General features: G+C 44.7%; 3 protein-coding genes across 4 annotated transcripts in view; 1 reads left to right on the top strand and 2 right to left on the bottom strand.

Annotated features, from left to right (window-relative positions):
• LOC311023030 (GDNF family receptor alpha-2-like) overlaps nt 1-3,525 on the bottom strand; it is a 46,191-nt gene extending 42,666 nt beyond the window's left edge. Inside the window, exons 1-2 of the mRNA XM_084024678.1 lie at nt 2,848-3,525; nt 1,262-1,618 (exon numbers count right to left, since the gene is read on the bottom strand). Of these exons, the coding sequence (XP_083880804.1) occupies nt 1,262-1,618; nt 2,848-2,899 (409 nt within the window). The 5' untranslated portion in view covers nt 2,900-3,525. The remainder of the gene's footprint in view (nt 1-1,261; nt 1,619-2,847) is intronic.
• Nucleotides 3,526-7,031: 3,506 nt separating this feature from the next.
• Nucleotides 7,032-17,363, bottom strand: bco2l (beta-carotene 15, 15-dioxygenase 2, like). 2 transcript variants are annotated; one of them, XM_084025647.1, is made up of 12 exons: nt 16,004-16,041; nt 14,242-14,419; nt 13,274-13,485; nt 12,789-12,904; nt 12,567-12,669; nt 12,327-12,467; nt 10,538-10,698; nt 9,927-10,097; nt 8,793-8,930; nt 7,880-8,062; nt 7,657-7,767; nt 7,032-7,461 (listed from the first exon to the last, which is right to left on the bottom strand). In XM_084025647.1, exons 1-12 carry the CDS (start codon nt 16,023-16,025, stop codon nt 7,345-7,347), a joined length of 1,653 nt encoding a protein of 550 aa, XP_083881773.1. In that variant the 5' UTR covers nt 16,026-16,041; the 3' UTR covers nt 7,032-7,344. The 2 variants fall into 2 exon arrangements, with proteins under 2 accessions (XP_083881773.1, XP_083881774.1); XM_084025648.1 differs by lacking the exon at nt 16,004-16,041 and adding an exon at nt 17,220-17,363 and having other exon boundaries at nt 7,033-7,461.
• On the top strand, nt 16,160-22,597 carry ela3l (elastase 3 like). Its single transcript, XM_084025652.1, has 10 exons — nt 16,160-16,196; nt 16,658-16,703; nt 19,959-20,070; nt 20,234-20,322; nt 20,534-20,631; nt 20,962-21,090; nt 21,325-21,461; nt 21,725-21,870; nt 22,268-22,420; nt 22,553-22,597. Exons 3-10 carry the CDS (start codon nt 20,031-20,033, stop codon nt 22,568-22,570), a joined length of 810 nt encoding a protein of 269 aa, XP_083881778.1. The 5' UTR covers nt 16,160-16,196; nt 16,658-16,703; nt 19,959-20,030; the 3' UTR covers nt 22,571-22,597.
• The last annotated feature ends 2,041 nt before the right edge of the window (nt 22,598-24,638 follow it).

Below are 24,638 nucleotides of genomic sequence, written 5' to 3'. Positions count from 1 at the left end.
CAGGGCTAAAACAGGACAGCGCTGAGAGGCATTTATTCGTGAAGAAAACCACCTCTGCGAAGGGCACGCTGCAGGCTCGGGAGGTCTCTATCCTCGACAGCCGGGGCGACTTGCATGTTGCATTCACAAACACAAACAACAGAAGCAGGCGGTTTATTGGGGGGAAAGGAGAAAGAGACACAAAGATCATTACAAAGGGGGGAAGAGTTAGAAAAACAGAGCGGAAGACGGGCAGGCAGAAGGCCTGGGGAGCATCCGTGTCATTACATTTCCCTTGAACTGGTGTCAGAGACCCTCTGCTGCCATCAGCCTGATGAACTGTAGCTGGTGTTATGAGCAGTCAGCCTGGTGAATCACGTCACGGATCACGACGCAAAAAAAAAAGCCCCCGAACGCTCTGAGACCTCGCCACGCTTCCACCATGACGCCACGTGTCACAACAGCTGAGCACATTAAGTCCCGCGCGTTTACACGACATTACACCCGACATCGGCCACATGGGCCCACGTGCACACGCGTGGAGAAATGTCACTGATGGGTTAAGGCTGCCCCCGATCCCCCAGGGGGCCACGGCAGCCCTGTCTTCATACGAAGCGATGTGTGCTTTTGGCCGTGTCGTGTCGGTTCAGGAGGCTGCTTCGTGCTCTCGCAACGTGTTGCCGTGTTAAAAACCGGGAGGTTTCAAACGTTACAACAAGAGTGCTGTTTTACGTCCAGCATAAGTGGACACATAAGGGCCACTGAGCTATACGCTTGTAACCTAATTACATGGTTATATGGAACACTTTAGGTAGAAACCAATAAGTCTACCATAACGGGCCTCCCTAATGTAATCCCATTATGGCTCCATTACCTTCGAGAGGGTGAGGAACGTAAGAAAGCATATATTTTTCATCGAGGGCTTCTGGGTATCATTACAAGAGGGCATCGGGGAATAGGGCCTCAACAACAACGGGTGTGGCGTGCACATCCTTCTAGTCTTTGCCCGGAAAGTGTGCGCTTGTAACTCGAGATCGGAACATTCGTTTAAAATAAATTCCAAAAGTCAGACACACAATGGAGGTTTGCTGCAATGCATCTCCCCAGTATATTAATATAAATGCATTGAATGTGATCCAAGCTGAATTCAAAAGTGCTAATTTCACATTTTTTTGCTTTTTAGAAAGAAACCACCTGACTGATGATGTTCTTTTTAAATGGAAGATTGCCATCATTTAGAATTCAGTGAGACTGAGAATGGTGAAACCCGTCGGCCTCCTACCTTCAGTGAGTCCCATGTGGATGGTCCAGTAGTTCTGCAGACACTGCAGCTCCTTCTTCATGCCCCTCTTGCAGCGGCAGTCGTACAGAGGACTAACCAGCAGCACTTCCAAGGCGGCCTGGCACTCCCTGTTGTTGTCCAGCATGGCTTCCTTCTCCTTGCCCACGAGGCACTGGCGCATCACCCGGTACCGAGAGCTGCAGTAAGGGTTCTGGTTGCACATGTCACTCGCCTGGATGCAGTCCACCCATTCGGGCTGACCCCCGGGCCCGGACTCGGTGCCCGGAGCTCCCGGAGAATCATTGGCCACGGACACGGACAGAGCCGAGGTGCCATCCCAGGAACTCGCTGCCGTATCTGGGTGGGGACGAGGGGACAGAGGTGGGGGGTGACAAGACATGGCACATTATTTTGTGATGGATTTGTGTTGTGTGTGTGTGTGTGTGTGTGAGCACACATCGTAATCCTGCTTTAATTTTTGGTTTTGTCGACGTGGGAGCTATAAACAGGTTTGATGGCCTGCCCATACATGCCAAGGCATCTTTTATCAAGCCAGTTAAATTCTCTGTGGTTCACATTAGTCTTGTAGATCTCTACATGAGGTCTTGTTATGTCTCATTTAATTAACATTCTGTGATTTTTTCCTGTGCTTATCTCACCCACTTTAGTGCAACTAAAGCACCAAAACAAGTTCAGCTTTTAGTTTCCTATTAAATGTAATTAAAGGAAGACTTGATCACTCAAGTGTATCTAATTATCTCACCTTATAAAAAAGAAATATATATATATAAAAAAAAGGGGGATTTGAACTTAGCTTAATTCGCATCTAGGTAACCAGAAAATTGCAACTTGCGATGAGTAAACAGTGATCCGCAGAGCAGACAGAGGTGCTGCTGTTTGACAGGAGTCAGGATTCAAACGCGCCATCGGTGGAAACGCTTCTGGTGAAATGACAAGAGAGACCCCTTGTGGTGATGTGGAGCATTGCGCTCGGAGAGGAGGGGGGGGGGGGGGGTGGGGGGGGGGGTTGCTGCACCAGTATTGGAGAGCAACGGCGAAGAGAAGAGTCACATGAAGTTAAAATATTTCTCTCTCAGATGATTTAGACGTGAAGCATCATCGTGGACGACGTTTATAATGGTGACTGTGATGCTGATGATGAGTTTCTCATATTAAACGCAAATATGTAACTGATAATACATCATAAATATCCCCCTTTTTCTCATTAAAAGCTGTTAAAAGAAGGAGCTTTGTATTCCCACTGTGGAAGCTGCGATTGTTTAATTAATGGCTCCAATATTAATGATTCCCTCGCAACTTCGGCTCCTATGCGTGACAGTTCTACACAATCAGACCGGATCAAAGCATGAACGCCCATCAGTATGTTACATGATGGAGAGAATAAAAGAAAAAGAGAAGATAAAGCAGAATGAACCTCGTGCCCTCGGACAACTCCTGCATCGGAAAAGTGGACACACACCAGCAGACGTTGCTTAGCAGTAATTACTGATGTCATAATACATCTCTATGACCAACATAATTCATATTTACACACAGACATGTTATTCCCACATTTCACTTCTCACCTAAGAGCAGCAGAGAGACGTAGACGCACATCCACGCAGTCACAGACTTCATGTTGGACTCCGCGGGAACCGAGAGGCGAGTTCAGCTCCAGAAAAAAACGACTAATATTCCCACCTTGCGAGAGGTTTAATTCCCCCCTTTTCGGATCCTTGACCCAGGCGTAAAAGGCTAACTGTAACAAAAAAAAAAAATCAATATCCTCATTCAAGACCTCCGGGGTGAAAATTAATCCTCGACTCCCAATAATAATCCACGATTTTGTTTGGGGGATTTTTTTTTCAAATAAGAGACTAACCACGACACTGGAAAATCCTCTGATATTGGAAGAAAAAAAATCAAAAAAATCAAATGCCAATCAATCAATCAATCAGTCAATCCATGAAAGCAGTTTCTCAGGGTCCGTCTGCGCAGCGTTCATACCGACAAACTACTAAGATTTGATCTCTCCGCATTCTAGAGGCTCAGACTGCGCGCTCCAATTGCCCCTTGGAGACTGTTTTGTCCCTAAAACATTCCTTAAACTGTCGTAAAATGATCTGTCAGCTATGCCAATACCTCTAACGAGGTGGAGGAACTCATCAGAGAGTGCTACAAAACGCTGACTGGATTGTTTTCTTCCCACCACTGGCTCCCTTTGGAAGGAAGGAGGAGAAAGAAAAAAGCTGCGCGCTCCTCTGGAGAGGGAGTGAACGCTCCTTTTGCACCGACTGCATGTGTGTGTCGAGGCATCGCGGCACTTTATAAGGAGGCGTTTCTGGGGGGCGGCCGGCAGAGGGCGCTGCCGCGGGGGCGCGCTCTCATTGGAAAACGTGGGACTCGGTCACACAGAGGCCCAATAATAAATGTTAACCTCCGACAGGGAAAAAAAAAAAAAACCACATCACCACGACGTGACTGTTCTTTCCTGGAGGGAGGAGGCACCTGACCTATACTCGCCAGGGAAATCATAATGATTTGCTCTGGCTGACAGATTCCTCATCTCCACTGGACATTCTATGAAATAATATACATTTAGCAAAATCATTTCTGCAATTATTGTGTAATATCCGTCTTACAGGAGTAAAAACATGAGCTCCTCTTCCCAGTATTCCAAAAAAGAGTCGAGACCGCAGCTGCAACATATTAAGGAAGCAATAATAAGTGTGTTGGCTACATTCACTCATGGCAATCTGGACTTCTGACACATAGTGATGCTATTATTCAAGTATTTAGCAAAGCCAGCGCACTTCCTCTTTGGCTGACATCAGAGCTTCATACAAGCAAGTCATAGACGGTCTGCAGCGATGTTTAAGGACATGGGTTCAACCACTGGGCCCAACATTGTTGATGAAAATGTCATCGTTCATTGCGGCGATACCCCCGACACTTCTCGTGACATCTGTGTTTCCTCTGATTGAAAGAGAGATTAAAAAACAACGGGCACAATGCCTCGCATTATATTTTCGCGCTCAGAGGAAATAAAGCCACGACCCCCCCCGCCCCCCGACTGAATCTGCCATTTTTCAAAGTGGCTTCGCATTAAACAAAATGACTTTGTTGTGCATCGTCGCTTAAATAGTGCCCGGAATGTCATAAATCTTTACAAATCTTGAAAACAAAGTCTCTATTTAGAGGCTCTGACAGTGACAAACTGCAAGGCCACTGGCTCATAATGACGTTTGACTGTCAGCCCAGGCTTCCATCCAAGAGGGAGAGGAGCTCGCTCGCTATAATGGCAGAATCAGCCTCATTCTGCCTATATTGGCCTGGGCTTATTCTCCTCTCCCCACAGATTGTGTGGACTCTGTCATCACTGAAAAGCATCCTCCTCCAGCATGAATGCATCCCGCATCCGTCCTGCGTTTTGTGCTGCAGTGACCGATGCGGCATATTCCAACACACTGGGAGCAAACGTGTGTGGCTTTTTCCAGCAACTACGTCCAAAACCAGACTGTTTTTCCTCCTTTCCTCTTTTAGCAAAGAAGCCATTTAGTCGTTCAAGTAACTTCTCACTGAAGAGCCCCGTTGCATAAACTGTACAAAGTTTACAGTTGCCTGAGCAGTGGGCTCAGGAGGAAGAATGCATTTTTAATAACACGAAAAAGGCAAGAAATTAAGAGACGAAAGGCAACATTAGCCGCAAACGGTGAATAAAACAGATGCATTTGCATGGTGGCATCACATTATTTCCCATCTATGATTGTGTAATGATGATTCTGTGTTTTTTTTTTTTTTTTTTTCTTGAGCCAGGCTGTCAGGTCCATAGTGGGACATTATTCTAGATGACATCGCACCATTCACTCCCCTCTGTGTGCATTTAATTGCTCCACTCTGACTTTATAAGGCATCTGCAGTTTTCCCTTTTGCTGTGTATAATTAGAGAAAGTCCACAGAGAAACACACACACACACACACACACACACACACACACACATGCAGAGGCTTTCATAAATAACCATACACTTATGTGCGCTTGCAGACACACACAAACAGATGCACATAATCTGTACGTCAGATAAGTGCGCTCCCACGTGACGGCTCAAGACCGCAGAAAGATAGCGAGTGACAAATCTGGATATAGAAGACGCTGTTGCTGCTATTGAGGGAAATCAGCGCCTGCCTCTGAGAGGTGTGTCTAATATGGTGAATATAGATGATACCATTATGAATTCATGGGATACGAAATAATGATACGGATAGCAGTCAAAGTTAAGACTCCGTGCAATAACTTGTGACATCGGAGGGGGAGGAGGAGGGAGGGAGTGGGCCTCACGCATCCTCTAATGGGTCAAATAAGAGCTTAGACAGTCTGAAACTGTCACCTTGAAAGCAGCTTGGACAAAGTGTGTGTGTGTGTGTGTGTGTGTGTGTGTGTGTGTGTGTGTGTGTGTGTGTGTGTGTGTGTGTGTGTGTGTGTGTGTGTGTGTGTGTGTGTGTGTGTGTGTGTGTGTGTGTGTGTGTGTGTGGTAAATCCGACACATTTCAGAGTGTTAACCAGCGAGACAAACACATGAACCATCGATCCCGTGCTTAATGTCTCAGCCAATACTACTTTAAATTAAAAGGCTGTTGGGCAACATTGATGAGGGTTTGCTTCGCCGCACAGATTTGCGCAAACAAAAATTTAGCTTGAGATTTATCTGAGGTCAAAGGTCGCTGTATCTCTCTCTCTCTCTCTCTCTCTCTGCTGGTCTTGCTCTTGGCAGCGTACTAATGAACCTGAGCATACAGTATGCATACACACACACACACACACACACACACACACACACACACACACACACACACACACAGAGGTTATGCATGACTGATTAGATTAGGAATTATGGGCTAATTAATGTGTATCTTGGGAGACCTGTACAGCATGCTTAATAGGAGACGCAGCAGCGGAAACATGACAAAAACATAAGTGGTGTTAATTCCCAGCATTAAATTCATTACATGAAATGAAATTACAAACAGAAAACTAAAGATCTATTCCCTCCTCGTTTGACTTTGGCGTATAAGAGAAGATGAAACCTCTGCATGTGTGATTTATAAATATCTTTAAAACTTCCCCGCTGCAACTCTGGACTGAAATTGTACTCTGAAATATGAAGAAAAGCTAAAAAAAAAAATATATATTTATGGGTCTGAGAATATATATCTCAGGTTTCCTCACAGCCATTAGTGCCTGTATCAGGTTTAACAGCCCGAAGTCACTTCAAATCAATCCGTTCGGATCAATACGAGGGGAAAATAGCCGATGAAATAAGCATCAGCGGCGATGGAGTGACAGGTGCAGCCGTTCTTCACATTCTGCAGCTCTGCGCGTTTCATTCTGCTGTTTCCTTCAGCTCCCAGTTTCAACACAACGAAGCAACAGAGTTCTTCCGTTTCGCTCACTAGATCCCTTACGTGTCAATATTTATGTGCGTGTCAACTTTGTTTGGGGTTTGTTTTGAGCATCTAAACATCACGGCGTTTCTGATGTGACCTCTGCTAGACTCTCTGGAGGCTATCGACCAGTTAGATGCATTTGTTTTCCAGGCATTTCAGACGTTGTCCATTTCTATCACATTACTTTGACAGAAATTGAATTTCCTCTGATGCATTTTTATGTACCCTAAGTGCTGTTGCGTTCTCACTGGGAGGATAGCGTTTCCAGTTAAACACTTTGGGTTTAAACACGAAAAAAACAGGGGGGAGGGACGGATTTTATTTCAATGTTTGTATTAGTTCTGCAACTGTCGATTGTCTAAATGCTGTTTCAAAATCTCATAAGAGCACATGAGAACACTTAGAACGTTCTCCGTGTTCCTGTCTCGTTAGTCTCCAAAAGGATTGCCGTCAATCTGCCTGTAACGGCGGCACACAGCGACGACGTTGCACCTTCTCCTGTGAAGGAGGTCCAAGCAAATAGCATGAGTCTGCACTTTCTTTTCCCTCCGAGCTCTCATTTCTTCTTTCACAGTTCAGGAATTGTACACGCAACGACATGGACAGAGATGTTTTTTATTCTGTGGATAAAGCCGCGTCTAGCCCATCTTGTTATACACGCCGTGAGTCCCGTACGGGATGTTGACGGGGACCTCGGCTCTTCCCAGCTCCCTGAAGGTCTTGGCATCCAGAACGAGGAGGAAAGTGCTTTTCTCCTGCAAACGAGATTAAATATGTTATGACAGTCAAAGTGTCCTCTCCAAAGAACATATAGAAGCTGTTATTATGCATCCTTTCTTTGTATTTCACACCCTGCTGCGTCACTGTAACAATCTAAGTTGATGAGTTAAAGCCGTTAATGTCTGCTGCTGCTCTTGATTGTTTGTGTTGTCTTCTTGTTGTTAACTCACTTCTCTGGGTGTGATAATGACTGACAACACCACTCCATCGTCTTCCTCGGTGGCTCCGGGCGCCGCCACGAAGACAGGCTCAGACGGGTACAGGCCGGGGTGACGCCACACCTACACACGGAAGATCACGTAAACATCCCTGACTCTCACCCTCCTGCCCTCGGTGGTACAGGGGCGGACCGTAGGAATAACCGGGATGTGAGTCTGCGATTGATTAAGCCACCTTGAGCTCCTTGGTGTGGACGTCCATTTTGAGCAGGGAGTCGCCGAAGACGTGTCCGAAGCCGCAGGAGTAGAAGTAGCGGTAGGGTCTGCCGTTGTACTCATCGTAGTTGATCTGAGGGAACTCCAGGCCGCCGTACTGCAGCAGCTCGTCGTCGTGGAGATCCTCGTGGGTCATGTAAACCTGGAGGAGAGTGAGGATTTCACTTTGCAACTCTTCCATTTTAGTCCCCCCCCAAAAAACAAAAACACACCGGGTTAATACACACCAACAGACTTGATTTAGTGCTCGAATCAATACTGCATTATTCTCAAAAGCCCTGCACCGAAAATGGAAAGCCGAACCAGATCCTGGGCATTCACTTCAAAGTCGAGGTTAAGAATAAATCTATTTCCTTTCATTATAATGTGGAATGTAATTGTGATTGCAAACCCTGTTTTGTCTTCAGTGGCAGATGGTGGCCAGCAGCCCTTTTGAAAGCTGTTTTTTTTCAACTGTTGGTACATAACACCACTCTCACTGAGAACGGAGGACAGTGTCACTCAGGTAGTCATGACAACTAAAACATCACATTTTCTTTCAACGTTTCAGCTTCTGTCTGCCGTCGGAAATTGTTGCAGGGAGGAGGGAGGGGTGGGGGGCTCTTAAATGCCAATTGTTCAGCCACATGATGGACTCTCACTTTTATCTGATGTAAGTCATGAAATTACTATCTTGCATGAAGTGCATTTAGCGTCTCATCATGCCCAATAATTACACAGAGTGTGTGGGAGTGAATTGGCTGTTTTTTTCTCCTTGATTATAGGCCTTGATTTTTAGTTGATTCCAGGAAAAAGCAAATTGATTCTAATGTAGAGTCAAACATATTACTTTGTATACACAATGACCGCACTCCTCTGGAGTTTAATCATACCTCTCTGGGTTTGGTCCTCTTCGCCGTGGCCTTGTAGCCGTGCAGAGTGACGAGGTTCTGGTCCAGAGGAGTTTGCTCGTCCACGGTCAGCGGGAGGACGTACCTCCTTGGGAGGTTTCTGCACAACGAGTTGTAAAACTGCCAAAGGAGAATCAGACGGACATGAAACATCGTGAGTCACGGCTCCGTTGACTGAAAATAAACTCGGGGATAATCGGATCCAAACGGATACAAAAGAATGACATCAAATTGTGTTTTTTATGGCAGTTCCATTGTTGAAATTGCAGACGTTTATTTCATCAGAACCCCGACTCGAGTCTCGTAAAAGTAAAATAGGATCACATCTAATACAATTTACTACTGTAAACAAGAGAGGGACAGAAAGACTTTGGTTAAATACGACCTACACATAGAAAATTACTCTATTTATTTTTCTAGCTAATATTCAGGGTCACCCATACAATTGGAATAATTTATAGCACCAAACAAATTAATTTCACCTGAGTAATTGGGACACATGATGTAATCATTGCATCTGGTTAAAAAAGTGATGACTGATGAGTTTTTAATAGGAATAAACAGGAGGTTAGATTGGCGAAGTCCCGCCCCTTCCACTAGACTCCCATGAGTCCCCTGAGATCGTAAAAAATGGGGTCTCAATGCACATAATATAATTATTTTCTGGTCCCAGTCGTTATATGTCCCGAATTAGAAATATGTTGTTTGTGGGTTTGAATGATAATTTCTCACGTCAAGAGTTTGACGTTTTATTCTATTGTTCAGTTTAAAGCTGTAGAGAAAACACAATGAGAAAGACTACACGTCGTGTATGTGACGTCACGTCAAAGATTATCTTTAAAAACCACAAACAACGTATATGAAATTCATGGCATAATTCAAAAGGGACCAGAAAATAATTTCGATCTCGCCACAGGAATACATGCATCAGAAATTCATATTGAGGTCTCATGTACAGGAAATAGAAAGGCGGGACCTCGCCGCTCTATCATGTCTGAAAACAACATATTCCAACTTTATGGACATCATTTTTGTGAAAAACAGCCAGATCCTGAATCTGATCTGCTCAACAGTTGGATTATATGTGTGTGGGCTGCATGTGCTGCGTGCATTGACCTTGTCCATTTCCTCTCCGGCGCCTCGGCGGAGGTTCTCCAGCGTGAAGTCGCCGATGACCTCGCCGTCGTCCCCGCAGCACATGTCCATGACCAGGAAGCCGTTGTCTTCGAAGGCGTTGATCTGATGCAGCGTGAACATCGCCGCCGCTCGGTACTTCACCTCGCTCTCCTATTGGTCCAGCGAGACATCAGGACGCCACGATTATTAGGGCTGGAACGGCTTTTATACAAACAAGAAGGAGCTTCTGTGTTGCTTTTTTAGCATTTGAGGACGTGTGCCTTCCCCGCCTTCCACTGCTGTTATTGTGTTATACCTTCACGTTATGACAGTTTGTTATTGTATGCTTAATGGGTATGCTGTGTAATGAGATGAGGAAATTGAGAGTAACAATGTGGGAGAAAAGGCTATACCATCGGAGTGTGACTTCATCAAAATAAATAAGGGAAAAGCTCCGCCATGCGTGAAGAGATTAGCTCCCAGCTTTTCCTCTTTTGTTCTGACGATTCAGCAGACGGGTGCGTTTGCTTTCCTGGCTCTTTCTGTTGTTGTTGTTGTTGTTGTTGTTGTTAGTGTGTGTGTGTCTGCTGCCGTGAAGCCGACTAACCCACCTTGCCGGTGTGCCTGTTGACCAAGTGGAAGACGGTTTCGTACCGAGGATCCCAGGTCATGACCTTGTGGAAGCTCTTCCCCTGGATTCTGTACAGCATGAACTTCAGCAAGTCCAGCTTGATGGGCTGCTCGACGAACACGAAGTAGTTCTCCGACATGACTGAAGGAAAAACACACAGTTGGTTATTCATCATATTTCCATCATATAAGACCTGCTGAGTCATGCCGGTATGACAGTGTAACTCATCAGTGACATGCTGATTCTCTAGACTAGTTGCATGACAGATTTCACCCTTTTTCTATTTATTCTCACTGATGAATAAGAAATATTTATTTTAATCCCTTCATAAAATAGGTCATGCAAGGCCCTTTGACAGGCGTAATTCTAGCAGGGACTCGGGGGGGAAACATTAAACTGTATGTAAACTGAAAATGAGTTTCCAAGTGTTCTTTATTTGGACCGATGATGGAGGGTTTGCAAAAACGATGCCACGGGACTTGTGAATCTTAATTTTTTTTGTTTTTTACAGGAGGCCCCAGCTGCTCCGTCAGTGTGGAAGGTAAAACTTTTCCTGCCTCAGCAACTATCATTGAGACAAAACGATTGTGCTTGCGGATAAACACTTGACATGGGGGGCTAAACATAACTCCCCCCATCACCTACTGTAACTCCACAGAAGTAATTACGTGGTGCCTCGTTTCGCTGCACCATGTTCCACCACATGTGAGATTTCTTGGTGCCAGACAGTCTGGCAGAGCGAGGGTGGTCTGCCGGAAACAGGGCTGAGATATTATCTGGTAGCCGGCGCGGTAAAACAATGAAACGGAGCAACATGGTGGAAGACCGAGCCATGCCAACAAAGTTGTGCTTTTGATAGCTTAAAGCTATGGTCTATGATTTGGAAAATAAAAAAAAATCCATTCAGTTTATCAGCCGTAGGCCTGCATAGAAATTAACCAATGGGAGCCATTGCTCCGGTGGCTCCCATTGGCTCGTACCCTCCATCCAATCCCCTCGTCTCCCCTGCTCCTCGTCATCCCGCCTCTTTGAATCGAACATTTGGAGAATTTTTAATTCTTTCATGTAGACCGTAGCTTTAATGCTTCATTATCGGTGGTTTCGTCAGCTGACCGGGAACATCCAATCACATTCATACAGGTGTACCACAGTGTGTGGCCCTTACAACCTGAATGCTGTCTTTATTCCTTCTAATAAAAACGTAGTTAATAAATAACTAGTCCTCCCAGCAGAAGCCGAGTTCCTGCTGCGTTCTTTTAAGAGCAGAACCGATTCCACCAAGAACCCACTGCTAGGAATGATCAGCTCTCCACGTGTCTCTGACTGAAATACAGAGCCATGAGAGTAGAAAGCTGATTTACAGCAAACGCATATGTGCGTGTTGGTAGCTGTGTTCTCAGAGTTAAGCCCCGGGAAAAGCAACTACAATAGGAAGTTGATATTTTTCATGAGAGACGGAGTGTAAGAGAAAGTGTGTGAGTCAAAGGCAGACTTATAGACGGAGAGAGATAGTGAAAAGCTGAACAGAAAGACAAAAGGAGCTGTGATTGTCAAAAAGAAGCAGGGCGAGACTAGAATTCAAATGAGTAATTAATAAGAGCGTGACAAAAAAAAATATACTGTGACGCTCTCTTTCAGGGATGTAGTCTCACCCTGTCAGCACCGGGCGAGAAACGAATCCTCTCATAGAAACTCATTAATTCAGTGTACATCCGGCATGCAGACAACTGTGTGAAGGTATTTGTCACACACTGTGGCGTGCGTCTCACCAAAGCTGTGATAATAGGAAGGTTTCCTGGGTTCAGCCGCACGGATGGAGCAGATTACTTTGGCTCCATTCAGGTCTGCAGAGTCCTCCGCCGCTGCGTTCTCCCCAGGAGGAGGCACACGAATGATGTTGTAGAAGAAACCTGAGGAGGCCCCCCACAAGAAATGTACAGTTCTATTTGCATAAATACATATATATATGGTTTGGGAGACAGGTGGGGAGTGAAGTGAAGGTTTTTTACCGCTTTTTCCATAGGAGTTGCCCATGTTGTAGGTGGCTCCATCGCGGTCATAATGTGGGTGAGCCGTAGCCGAGTTGACGGCAATGTATTGACTCCAATCCACCTTTATTTATTTTTTTAAATGACAGCATTCCTCATCATCATTACCAACAGACGCCCCGTCTTCCTCACTCGAGCATCAGCATTCAAAAAGAGACATTTAAATTTGTTTCACTGACTCACCTTCTCCTTCGTCTCCAGGCTCTGCGGATCTACTCGTCTCATGTAATTGGTTTCTGTGCTGACATAATAGTCTCCCTTGTATTTGACAAAGTTCACACTGGCGTTATCTGTGGCCTCTGTTCACACATACAGTTGCACATTTAAGCATTTGGAAGCAAAAAAAAAAACATCCATCAATTTCTCCCTCCCTCCATCAGATTGATCCTTCCATCCCAGACAACACAACACTTCTGTCTCTACCCTTTACCTCAATGAAAACACCTGGCCTTCATTAGGTTGCACAGCACATAAAGTAAAACTGAAAAGTTTTCATCCATTTGTTTGACTCTGCCTGTAGTAATCCAGCATTTTTTTTTTTTTTTTTACCTTCATGCAAAGATGGATTGAGCAGTTTAATAATGCATTCGGCGACCGCTCGTGCTACATTACTGTGCACTGAAGCGGCTAACACGTGGGAATATGCAATATGTAAAGAAGACACATACTAGGAATCTGAAAGCGTGAAAAGAAGCGAGCGAAGATGTTCTTGCAGGGGTCGGGCATGGCTAACGTGCCGAACTCTGACACCACGATGCGGTTCTTCTCCGAGTTGCTGACATATGAGTCGCTGCGCAGGAAGCGGCTGCTGTAGGTGACGTTGCCCTCGCGGATGTGGAAGCGGTGCATCATGGCCATGCCGTCGAACCAGTGAGTGTAGCTGGGAGAGAAGGAGAAACGCCAGCCATTTGTCACCGGGGTGTTTGTGTACAACAGAGTTAGAGAGAGTGATGTGAGCTCTGTGCAACAGGGGATACAGTGAGAAATACTACTTCCTGCATTCTTTGGTAAATCAACAGAGAGAAGCTCAGTGTGTGACAGCGTGGTTTTAATATCTCTGCTGCTTCTTCACTGAATATCTCCAACATTTGGAGATATTATAGTGTATCCATGTCACTGATCATGGGCCGTCAATAATCTAATAATTAATCTGATGACTCGTATTGTTTCCTGAGACAGACTCCCCTCAGTGTTCCACGATTGGACGAGGCGGGACGACAAGGAGCAGGGGAGACGAGGGGATTGGATGGAGGGTACGAGCCAATGGGAGCCTTCCGGAGCAATGGCTCCCATTGGTCAATTTCTATGCAGGCCTACGACTGATAGACTGAATGGATATTCTTTTATTCCAAATCGTAGATCATAGCTTTAATGTTCTGCAAATAGTGAATTATTGTTGTCATTTAAAAGCCCAAACTGTATTATTTGACCACATATTGTCGTTATTATGTGTCTGACTGTTGTAGTTGTTGTATTTAAAAAAAAACAACTGTCACTCAAGTTGGGAGTAGTAGTTTTAAATCCTATTCTTGGAATATAAATGTATCTATTTTGTGTTGCCTTTTTTGGTAAACGTCCATGCTGGCCAAGCTAAAGCTCTTTTCTTTATGAATTATTTCTTTTGCATATCAAATACCTGTCTTCTCCAAATTCAAACTTCCCAGGACCGTTCCTCAGGAAGCTGCCATTGATCCATGTTGGAACGCTCCCCGTGATGGTGGTGGGGATGGGGTCGGGGGTCTCCTCCGCAGTACGAACCAGAGGCGCTATGTTCTCCAGCCCCGTGACCTGAGGACATCGCTGCCTGCTGGACACTGAGGACGGGACAGGAGAGAAAACACAGGTGCGTCACCATTTATTTGTTTGGACTTAGAAGTGTAGGAGGAAGTGATGTCAGTGTGCATCCTGCAGAAAACAGAAATCTGCTTTTCATCTCTGGCGTAGTTAGCGTGGCTAACACAAGGAGGGTCTTTATGTTTATCTTGATGATGCAATTTCATCTAATTGTGTTATAAAACAACATACTTTCACACCTCTGTTAACCGTCGACAAATTTAAATAATTCAACAAATGATTAAAAATGATTTAGTGAGGAAAAACATTATCTCTGGTGGTAGGAGACGCGTGCTGTGAAGGTTTCTCATGGCTCTCTGGGGTCATGCACTGTGAATGACACCTGCACTACTGTCTTATCTGTTATCCAATAACCAATTCCCGTTCCCGCCCCGTATCTCCTCGCATAATGGAGATTGTAAAATATATATGAGAGTTACGTGATTAGCAAAAGCAAATCATGGCGGTTCAATACGGGGCCCCATGCTGAGCTCGGGTTACAATATTCCAGTTTTTTGACGACGTCCAAATTGTTATTGCGACCAATAGAACCAGAATTTCCTTTCATTGCCATGACTCTATCGCAGCAGACAATAAAAAAAATAAAAAAACCAAGTGTGCAATATGGAGATAACAACTGTAGGCTTTTACAATCTCTCACGTTGTAGACTTTGTGCGTTTTGATTGTGATTACTGCAGGACTGCAAATGATGCCTGAATGTGTGCTTTCATATATATATAAAATATATATATATAATATATTTTAGGGGTGTTTTTCATGTTACTTCCCCGTTTTCTGCATTCAAAATCGAGCCTCTTGAAAGCCAAAAAAAGGCGCCATTGACGAGCCCAGAACTGTCGTTTGATTGAGCTTTTTTTCATCTCTCATTGTTGGATCATCCCAATTGCTACAGGAGTTTATTTCTAACAGCAATTTTTTTTTTCTTTAACAAATACTTTCCCTCGCAGCAACCAACAGTATGTCAGCGTAGTAAATTACCTTGATGCAGATCTTCTTTTTGTATTATGATTTTTTTGTTCTTTTCATTGTTACCGTTCAGGGAAGTGTCAGCCAGTTTTCTTCTTTTAGTTAACAGCTGAGAATGACTAAAAGCTATTAATTAGACATTGTGCACATTGGTTCGGCAGCTCTGATTCAACAGGACACCTTGGAGCGGGAACAATAGAAAATGCCAACGTGTCCTTTTGTACTGCGAAACTGCAGCTCTGATTTTTCAAAACGCAAGAAAAATGCCATCACAACTAAATCACATTACACATTATCTTCGCGTGCATGCGTGTTCCTAAGGAGTTGTACATGAGATGCTGCTGTTATCGTTCCTTTTAAACACAGCATAATACAGGGTTGCTATGGTTTTCTAGCTATAAGTGAAGTGTTGTGAAGACAACCACACAAACGGTGTTTTTGTAATCATATAACAATAAAATAGGATAAGGATTTATAGCAGTACGACCAGTATTTGTGTCGTTATTTACGTAATATCTCCCAAAATACAACAAAGCACACATCTTTACTGTTGCTTCAGTAGTGAATGTCTACTCACTGCTCTCTGTGGTCTTGGACATGGCTGCTCGTTCTGCACATCTGATCAGAACAACACGGAGACTTTATACCAGCCAGGAGGAACACCTTTGAACCTTTGGTTCCCTGCCAAGTTAAGGTGGTACCGTGTTGACTGCCATTAAACCAGTCATAAAAGTGTAATGAACGGCGTTGTCTGTTGCTTTATGCTGCAGGTCAGAGATTGCTAACGAGACATAATACATTAAATTCTTATATTTTCCTATTTTTTAATTTTTAATGTATTGATTGAAGCATTAAGCCATACATAAATGTCCGTTGTGTTATTGTTATTATTGTTAATATATAATAATTACATTTTATTAATACAAATAAAATAGTAATGGCGATGCATAGTGTAAACAATGATGCCAATGATGTAAAAATGACCTTTAGATTATACACAGCACTTAGTCCACATGTGCACGATTGCAGCTTTTATCTAATCTCACCATACATTAGGCTTCAGCTTGCATGTATGTCACTGCCATCATGCTACCTAATGCATTTCTGCTGAGTCATATGCCATCAAATGTAAAACAGTTAAAGTAAACATTACAACACTGCAGAATATCCATGCCGAACCTGTTGCGATGTCTGTGAGCGAGAGACGGCAGCTCTGAATGCATTCTTTCAGGTGGAGTGATCAAAAGACACTTTTCAAAAGACTACACGTAAACAAGGTAATGAGGATTTTCTTCTCCCCCTGTTTTAATTGGACGAGCAGTATTCCGTCGGCGTGTCCAATACTGATAAGCACTGTTTTCAAGTTGCTGCGTGACGTTTGCATGCTACCCAACACCCCCGAACCCCTCTCACGTCCAAAACCACGTTGCTGTGAAAAACTCGTCAAACTTGTGTGTTTAAGTGTAAGACAAGTGTTAATGAAGAAGAGCAATACCCCGTCTGACAAAGAGAGTCATAGAATTATGAAAACTGAATGTAGCTCCCTGATTTCTATGACATATTGTATAAATGTGAGCTGATTTAAGAAATAGTTCATAATGTTTAGATATTAAACTCTTGGCGAACATCAAGAGCGTGAATGCCATGTCAAGTGACATAAAAGTCAAATATATAATTAATTGGCTTCTTATCATATAGGCAGGTATGTGACGGGCTGCACCCAGCCCCCCAGCTCCCCCTGCTCCTCTCTCCCACTCAACACAAGCAGACGTGGAAACCTGGCAAGTACGTACAAGACCTGTAGGACGACCAGTTGGGTCATGATGAGCTTATTAGATTGAATCAAATCAGGAGTTCCCGATGTGCGAGTTCTTCCCGAGGTGATGAGCCAAAAAAAAACGTTGGGAAAGCACTGAATTAAAAACCACGGTAAACAAATGCATCCAAATGGAATAAACAAACGCGCCGACAATGCAAATTTGAAGGCAGGGATGGCTGTCTGTTAACATCAGTAGGACGGATAATGATAAAAGCGAATCAGCAGCAGACAGCCGATGTTTGGATTTACTTTCAGCCCGGCGGCTCAAAACACATGCCTGTGGCAAATAAGACGGCTGCTGGAAAAGAAATACAGCTGTGGGGGTTTTTTTAAAGGAAAGAAAGCTTAACAATATTGACGTAACTGGGCTGAGAATGAGCTAAACTATTAGACTATTACCACAAATCAAAATATGCTGCACGCTGTGCATAGGCATGCTACATACCAGCGGTGCTATTATTGGATACAGAGTGGTATGCAAGGGGGAAATTAGTTTAAAAAAACACACCAATGATTGAAGCCAATAGCAACAACCTGCCACGATAATATTTATAGATTATTGCCGAATCTCTCTCCCTTTGATCCATGTGAGGAATGGCAATGGCCGAGCGCTGTGTTTACTGCCCCAAAGTGATATAAAGCACCCATAAACCCCGGGTGTCATTCAGAGTTCAGCTGTTGTTCTGATAGGGAAAACAAGCTGAAGTGCACCTTTTTCCCCAAACCCCCCCGGGGGGGCTTCCAGTTGATGAGGTGTTCTGCTTTGCTCAGCCATGAAACTAGTAAAACCTCATCTCAGAACATGACAGGCTACATCTGACTGCATATAAACATAGTTCAGTTGTAAGGAGGCGTTTTTTTTTGGCGGGGGAGATCAGAGGTTTTTGAACTCACTCCGAAGGGGGGGGTCGGTGGTATTTCAGGTCATGGTTGATGTGTTTTGCTTAGCGTTAAATGAGAGCATTTACCCTAATCCGGTGGTATCTTCATTCTGCTCAATACTGCACGCACCACAGTTCATTATCTTCACTCATCTGGCCACGAACAAATTAATGAATACAAGCAGTTTAAATGGGAAAATAGGGAAGGAAGGCATCTCCTCTGGACACTGGCATGTAATACGTCGTTATATAGATTTGAAGAGTAATTTTAATTAGCTTGCAATTAATTTCATATTGTAGCTCACACACGCACTAGGAGGCTTCCACACACACACACATGCAATAACATTAAAACAAATAACGCCACGCACGCACAAACAAGCCGAGTATTATCTAAAGCTTGACTTTCAAGTGTTTTTCCTCTGCTATCAAGTGTTTCCTTCTAGCCTGCAAACGAGCTCAAACTTTGGGAGGGAACTTTCAGAGCAGCCCTGTTGTTTTGTAGATTCAGCTGTCAGGCTGGAAGGTGTTCTATTTTCTAAATGACTCAGTTCACGACGCTCAGATGTTGTTTCTTACACAGAACGTAGCACTTCATTTTTCTCTCTTGGTAAAAAAGAATCCAACTGTCTAAACAGATAAATTGTCCCATCTAGTGGTGAACTGTGAAAGTCAATCATTCACGCGGCAAAGCGTCCAGTCATCCTGCCGTCTGAAGTTTAGTCTGATGGAAAAAATAAAAGGTGTGTGAGTTCTGAAATGCTCTGTACTGCAGCACGATGGTGGTTTCTTAAAGGGGTCACAGACCGGAGATGGAGCTCCTGTAACTGCCTAAACAGTGTTTGGACAAACGGCCTGATTCTGTCAAAGCTGATTCCAGGTTCTCTCATCAGAAAACACCTTGAAGATCGTTACAGACGATCACTTTGTTGTTCAAACGCCGACTCTTCCTCTCCACGTTCTCCACTCCTTTATTTTTTTTTACTGCACCATAACACCTAACCTTTGTTGTGCCATGTCATATCACCCGAGCGGCCCATGACAGATTTACAATGTCTGCATGCTGAGTCACTTCAGGCCTGCACAGTCTTGACACTTTCATGCCTCAGGAACTGTGTCTGTGTCCTCCAAGTCTCATAACTTATTCAAGTCACCGTAACAACCTCGGGATACACCGGGTCAGGCTTTCGCTTCAAAATTTGACTTTGCAACAACAACATTTAACCGCATGGAAAAGTGCTGTAACCTGTTGGAATATGTTGAGTCATACGTGCCTCACCTCCCTGCCACCTGCAGAATTCACCTGCACAACCGTGTTGTAAGATGTCAAAAAAGTTTTGTGGCGTCGCCGTCGATTGTTTTCCGCACCAGTGACGCCATCTGCTCCACATTGTCCTGGTTATTCATCACAGCAATGCCTCTTAGTTTGATTTTAGTTTTACACGTTCGGAGAAAACAGGCCGATACCAGTGAACCAGATGTTGGCTTCCCATGCTGTTATGCAAGCGTTTTTAATTCCAGTTTTCTGGGAAGAGCCTTTTGTGATAGAAAAGGGAGTAAAGATGAGTTCAAAAGCAGAATATGATCTGAAGGTTGTGTGGTTTGTGTCCTCAGCCTGTGCATATGCATGTATGTATGCGAACCCTCGTGAATACACATATCCTATGGAGAGTAAGAGCTCTACATGAAGGTCATGTGAAATATTCCAGAAAACACACCTGTTAGTTTCATCAGCCTCCCAGACACACTGACCCTCGCTGCCATTGGTCCATCCTCGTCCCCGGGGGGACGCCACACACCAATAGGAGCGTTTGTTGCCCCATTCGGCGCAGGTGCTGCCCGTGGTGGAAAAGTTTAAAAGAGAGCGTGCGTCCTGCTGCGGCTCTGCAGAAGCATCAATCAACATGATCCCCATTGTGCTGGCCTCGGTGCTCATTGCTGGCGGTAAGAACATCTGGCATCCTCTGGTTCTGTGTGTAATTGTTTCTGGTTGCAGGTTTGTGTAAGTGAGCGGGCGTGCGAGTGTGTTACAAAAAGTATTGCAAAGAAAAATTATATATTTGGTTCCTGGTGTAAGATTAATTCCATTCTTCTACGTCACGACCAGCCCTCGGGTGCGGCACCCCACCCATCGAACCCCTGACCTCCCGTGTGGTCAACGGAGTAGACTCCAAGCCCCACAGCTGGCCCTGGCAGGTATGCTAATATGTACACATCTGCATATATATATGTATATATTCAAACCTTATGGGTCTGACATCTGGCTTATTAGAATCCAGACCCAGGAAGTTCTGTAATTAAATGTTGCTTCTCAATTAAGTCGGCTTAACTATGCCACCCAACTACACACTGGCAACCTGCCTCTCGCCATCTCCTTTATGTTATGTCCCTTTTTTCCCGTCTCCAGATCTCTCTGCAGTATGAGAGGGATGGTGTGTGGAGGCACACTTGTGGGGGATCTCTGATTGCTGCCAACTGGGTCATGACTGCTGCTCACTGCATCAAGTACGAGCAGCAGAGGAGCACACAAAAACACAAAAAAACACAACCAGATCTTCTGTTAAATGCACCGGACTTATTCGGCACCACACTGCTTGCTTAATTCTGCACCCAAAACCCGACTTAACCCTAATAGAAACGAGGATCAGACGAGTCATAAGGTTCTGATCTCAAACGTCATTCAAGTACATTCAAGGTCATGTGGACGACTGCCCACTTCAAATCCTCTTCATGATCTTGCCGTCACAGCTATTCATCAACTGTGGACTAAATCTTCTGTCTGGGTTAGCATGAGCCTGAACAGCGTGTTCTCTCTCTGTCATCTCCCCCTCCCAGCAAGAGGCTCTCCTACAGGGTGTTCGTGGGCAAATACAACCTGGTGGAGGAAGAGGCGGGCGCCAAGGCCATCCTGCCCGAGAAGATTATTGTGCATGAGAAATGGAACCAGATCTTCGTGGCCTTCGGGTAAGACGAGCCACATCATAATCTCATCTATTCTGTGTCAAGGTGACAAAATGGGCTGAGGCTTTAAATTCCATTTATTCCGTTCCAGACACACGTCCTCCGTCGCCATGAATTCCATGTTCCAAAGTGTAAAACAACATGTATAAGAACATTCGAGCCATTGTGCTGATTTCTTTGTATCTACAGCACACACATGAATGCTCTCTCCTTCTTTTCTTCTTTTCTATCCTGCAGAAATGATATCGCCCTGATCAAGCTGTCGGAGCCCGTGACTCTGAGCGACCAGGTGCAGCTGGGTTGCATCCCCGCCGCCGGCACCGTGCTGCCCAACCTCTACCCCTGCTACATCACCGGATGGGGCCGGATGTCCAGTGAGTCTCTGTTTGTGGACGGCTGGCTTTTTGTTTAGCGAGCGTGATCCTTGTCGCCCGTGGAAAACCTCAGAAAGTTGGGCTGAAAATCACATTCATGAGATTTTTTTTAGCTGAAACTTTTGTCCGGGGCGAGGATTACTCCTAAATTGAAAAATGGGGGCTGTTTGGTGGGGGAAAAAGAAACGCCGTAAAGCAGATTGGGAAGACGGCCGGTGTGTGTGGATGGTGGTACAGTAATAGAATCCGCCTGTGTGTTTTAGCCGGAGGCCCCATAGCTGATAAGCTGCAGCAGGCTTTGATGCCTGTGGCGGACCACGCCACCTGCTCCCAGCCCGACTGGTGGGGTATCGCTCTCAGGACCACCATGGTGTGTGCCGGTGGTGATGGAATCGTGGCTGGATGCAATGTAAGTTTGTGTGATAATAATGTAAATATTTTGTTGTGTATAATATGTGGTTTCACCCCGAGCTTAATGAACATGCGGTATTTAATGATGTCAGTGGAGACAGATTTGAATGCAGAGTGTGTTCAAATAGAAGAAAAAAAAATGTCCAAAGGAACCAGAGGGGAAGCTTTACATCCGTGTGTTGTCAAGCTGTCAAGGAACGTGACAAATATGTCTTGTGTCCACATTGTACTTGGCGGAGCAAATGATTCTGATTGTGATTCTCACAGTTGTGCCTTGCCAGTCTCCTGAATAAAACATAAGCCCTCCTCTCTCTCTCTCTCTCTCTCTCTCTCTCTCTCTCTCTCTCTCTCTCTCTCTCTCTCTCTCTCTCTGTCTCTCTGTCTCTCTCTCTCAGGGCGACTCCGGTGGCCCTCTGAACTGTAAGAACACTGAGGGATCCTGGGAAGTCCATGGCATCGCCAGCTTCGTCTCCGGCCTCGGCTGCAACTATGAGAAGAAACCCACCGTCTTCACCAGAGTCTCCGCTTTCAACGACTGGATCGACCAGGTAACACACACACACACACACACACACACACACACACACACACACACACACATTTGAGTACTGTTGTACAAGAAGCACCTCCTCCTGTTTCCTTGTGATTCTCTGCTAACGGCTGATTATTCATGTTTCCAGGTTATGATGAACAACTAAAGACGTGTGAATAAAAAAGACGCAGCATACTGAATTTGTCTTGTGTGTGTGTTTGTTTAAAATCCCACCGGCTTCAGCAGACTCTCACATCCAGATGTGACCGAATCCTAAACCTGATCAAGCCGCTTTAATCGATTCCGTGTATTCCCATGAGGCTCGTGAGAACTGCAAACAATGGCACCAAATATCCAGCAGGTGTCCTCATATGCTCATGATAGGATATTAGTTCTGACAGCTCTCCAAATCAGCATGCTGTGCAGGATGACCGATGCTTCCACCTGCACCGACTAACAGACGGGATGAAGTGCAAATGGCTCACATAAACGAGCAGGTGATTCACACAAAATTGTCCATCAGCAATATGTCAAACGGCAACCAAGTTGCATATTGTATTATTAGAGTGAATGGTGTGCGCTGTTACGGAAAAGACACTTTGTGTGAAATATGGATCCAATATCTCAGCTTGAAACCGGCCCGGTTTGTCCCCGTGCCCTCTCGATAGGAGGGCTTTATGGAAACCATAATACCGGGGAGTCTATCTTTCCTCCTGATAATAGAGCTCTGGAAATGAAAAGAGGCGAGCATGGCAAAGTTGAGATTAACACTTCTGTCATTTTTTATCCTCGCTGCGATGACACGAGGATGAGAGAGTGGAGGGGAAATTAAGGAAGACATTAAATTGGCTCTCACGTTTTTTAGTTTTTAAATCCTTTTCCCTTCTATCACATTTGCAAGATTCTACACACACACACACACCCTGATTGAGTTTTGACAGGGTAATAGAGGTGTGCAAGCATCTTCACTGACATGTAAGACAGTGATCAGACATGACACCTCCTGCGAGTAATGATGACTCTGTACTGTGTGTGTTAGGAGCAGACAGAGGCGGAGGGACACCGGGACTTTTACTGGTGATTCTCCCAGGCTTTATTTGAGTGCGTCTGTCTGATATGATGAATCACTCTTCTGAAGCAGCTTGCTTTTGGAGTATCAGCCTGTGATCGGCAATAACTAGCCCACCTCGGCTCTCGTGGAGGCTACGGCACAAGTGCTGCCTCCCCTGACTAATTCAGTCCGATTTGGATGAAAAATGGAAGGTTTTCAATGATTTTTGCTTTCCTACATTTGAAGTGCATCTGTTAAAAAAATAAGCCCTTAAGCAGTGCATTAGTATGGAACGACTTAATAGTGCGGTATCCACATTTAATAAAATAAGTAAGCTAAAAAGAAATGCAATTAAGACTCTTCATGTCATGATATCATTACAATCTGGTTTAATTGATTCCTTTAATTTCATATATCAAGCTATACTCTCATCTGGCAATTAATACAACGCCAGTCCCTACATTCATATTTAATCAAATCTTGAAGTGTTCCTAATATGTGCACCAGTGCAGCACTTTGACTAAACTTCTAATCACCCATCCCCCTGCAAAACTTCTTCTTTTTTTCTTTTTTAAGCCAGGGTGAAAATGGGGCCTATAAAGAACGCTTTGTCTCTTCCTGAACTTTGTGGGTCAGGGTGCCCCACACACACACACACACACACACACACACACACACACACACACACGCACACAAAGGGAGCTGAGCTGAATCCCCCACCGGCACCCTGCTGTTGTGCTGAATACAAATGAGGAAAAGAGGAGGCAACACATTCTTAAGTTTGTGCAGCTGCTATTTGGTTCCGTGCAACTTGTTTCAAAGTGAACTGAGCAGCAGGAACGTATTCGGGTCAAAACACTCTCCACACTGTGTCGTTTAAAAATGGTCCTTCTGCACAATAACTATCACATTTTCCTTTCTTTCTCTCTTTGTTGAGGCTGAATTGTTTTGTTTTGGTCTTTGGCATCATGTTAGGCCTGCATCTCTTTTACTGTACTTTCACTGGCAGTCTGGGATGTTGCAGTGACCTTTTGAGCACAAGTGTGGGATCTTCATGGAGGTGTGAGAGGAAAAGCCCTTGATGGGATGTTCCAGAGCGTCTTTGTATAAATAGCTCAGTAGTAACGGACTCAGGGAGGGAGGAGGAGGAGGAGGAGGAGGAGGAGGAAGAGGAGGAGGAGGA

This window comes from Eutrigla gurnardus, assembly GCF_963514095.1.
Source record: "Eutrigla gurnardus genome assembly, chromosome: 13".
NCBI lineage: Eukaryota > Metazoa > Chordata > Actinopteri > Perciformes > Triglidae > Eutrigla > Eutrigla gurnardus.
Note: the sequence above shows the minus strand (reverse complement) of the source record. Positions and strands in the feature narration are given on the sequence as shown.

Bases quoted from the DNA above. Each gene is read 5' to 3' on its own strand.
- bco2l (XM_084025647.1), bottom strand. From the start codon at position 16,025: ATGTCCAAGACCACAGAGAGCA. The intron at 14,420-16,003 runs GTGAGTAGACAT...TCCCGTCCTCAG, and splicing joins GTCCAAGACCACAGAGAGCA to TGTCCAGCAGGCAGCGATGT. The intron at 12,670-12,788 runs GTGAGTCAGTGA...AAATAAATAAAG, and splicing joins GCCTGGAGACGAAGGAGAAG to GTGGATTGGAGTCAATACAT.
- ela3l (XM_084025652.1), top strand. From the start codon at position 20,031: ATGATCCCCATTGTGCTGGCCTCGGTGCTCATTGCTGGCG. The intron at 20,323-20,533 runs GTATGCTAATAT...TCCCGTCTCCAG, and splicing joins CCCACAGCTGGCCCTGGCAG to ATCTCTCTGCAGTATGAGAG. The intron at 21,871-22,267 runs GTAAGTTTGTGT...TCTCTCTCTCAG, and splicing joins GAATCGTGGCTGGATGCAAT to GGCGACTCCGGTGGCCCTCT.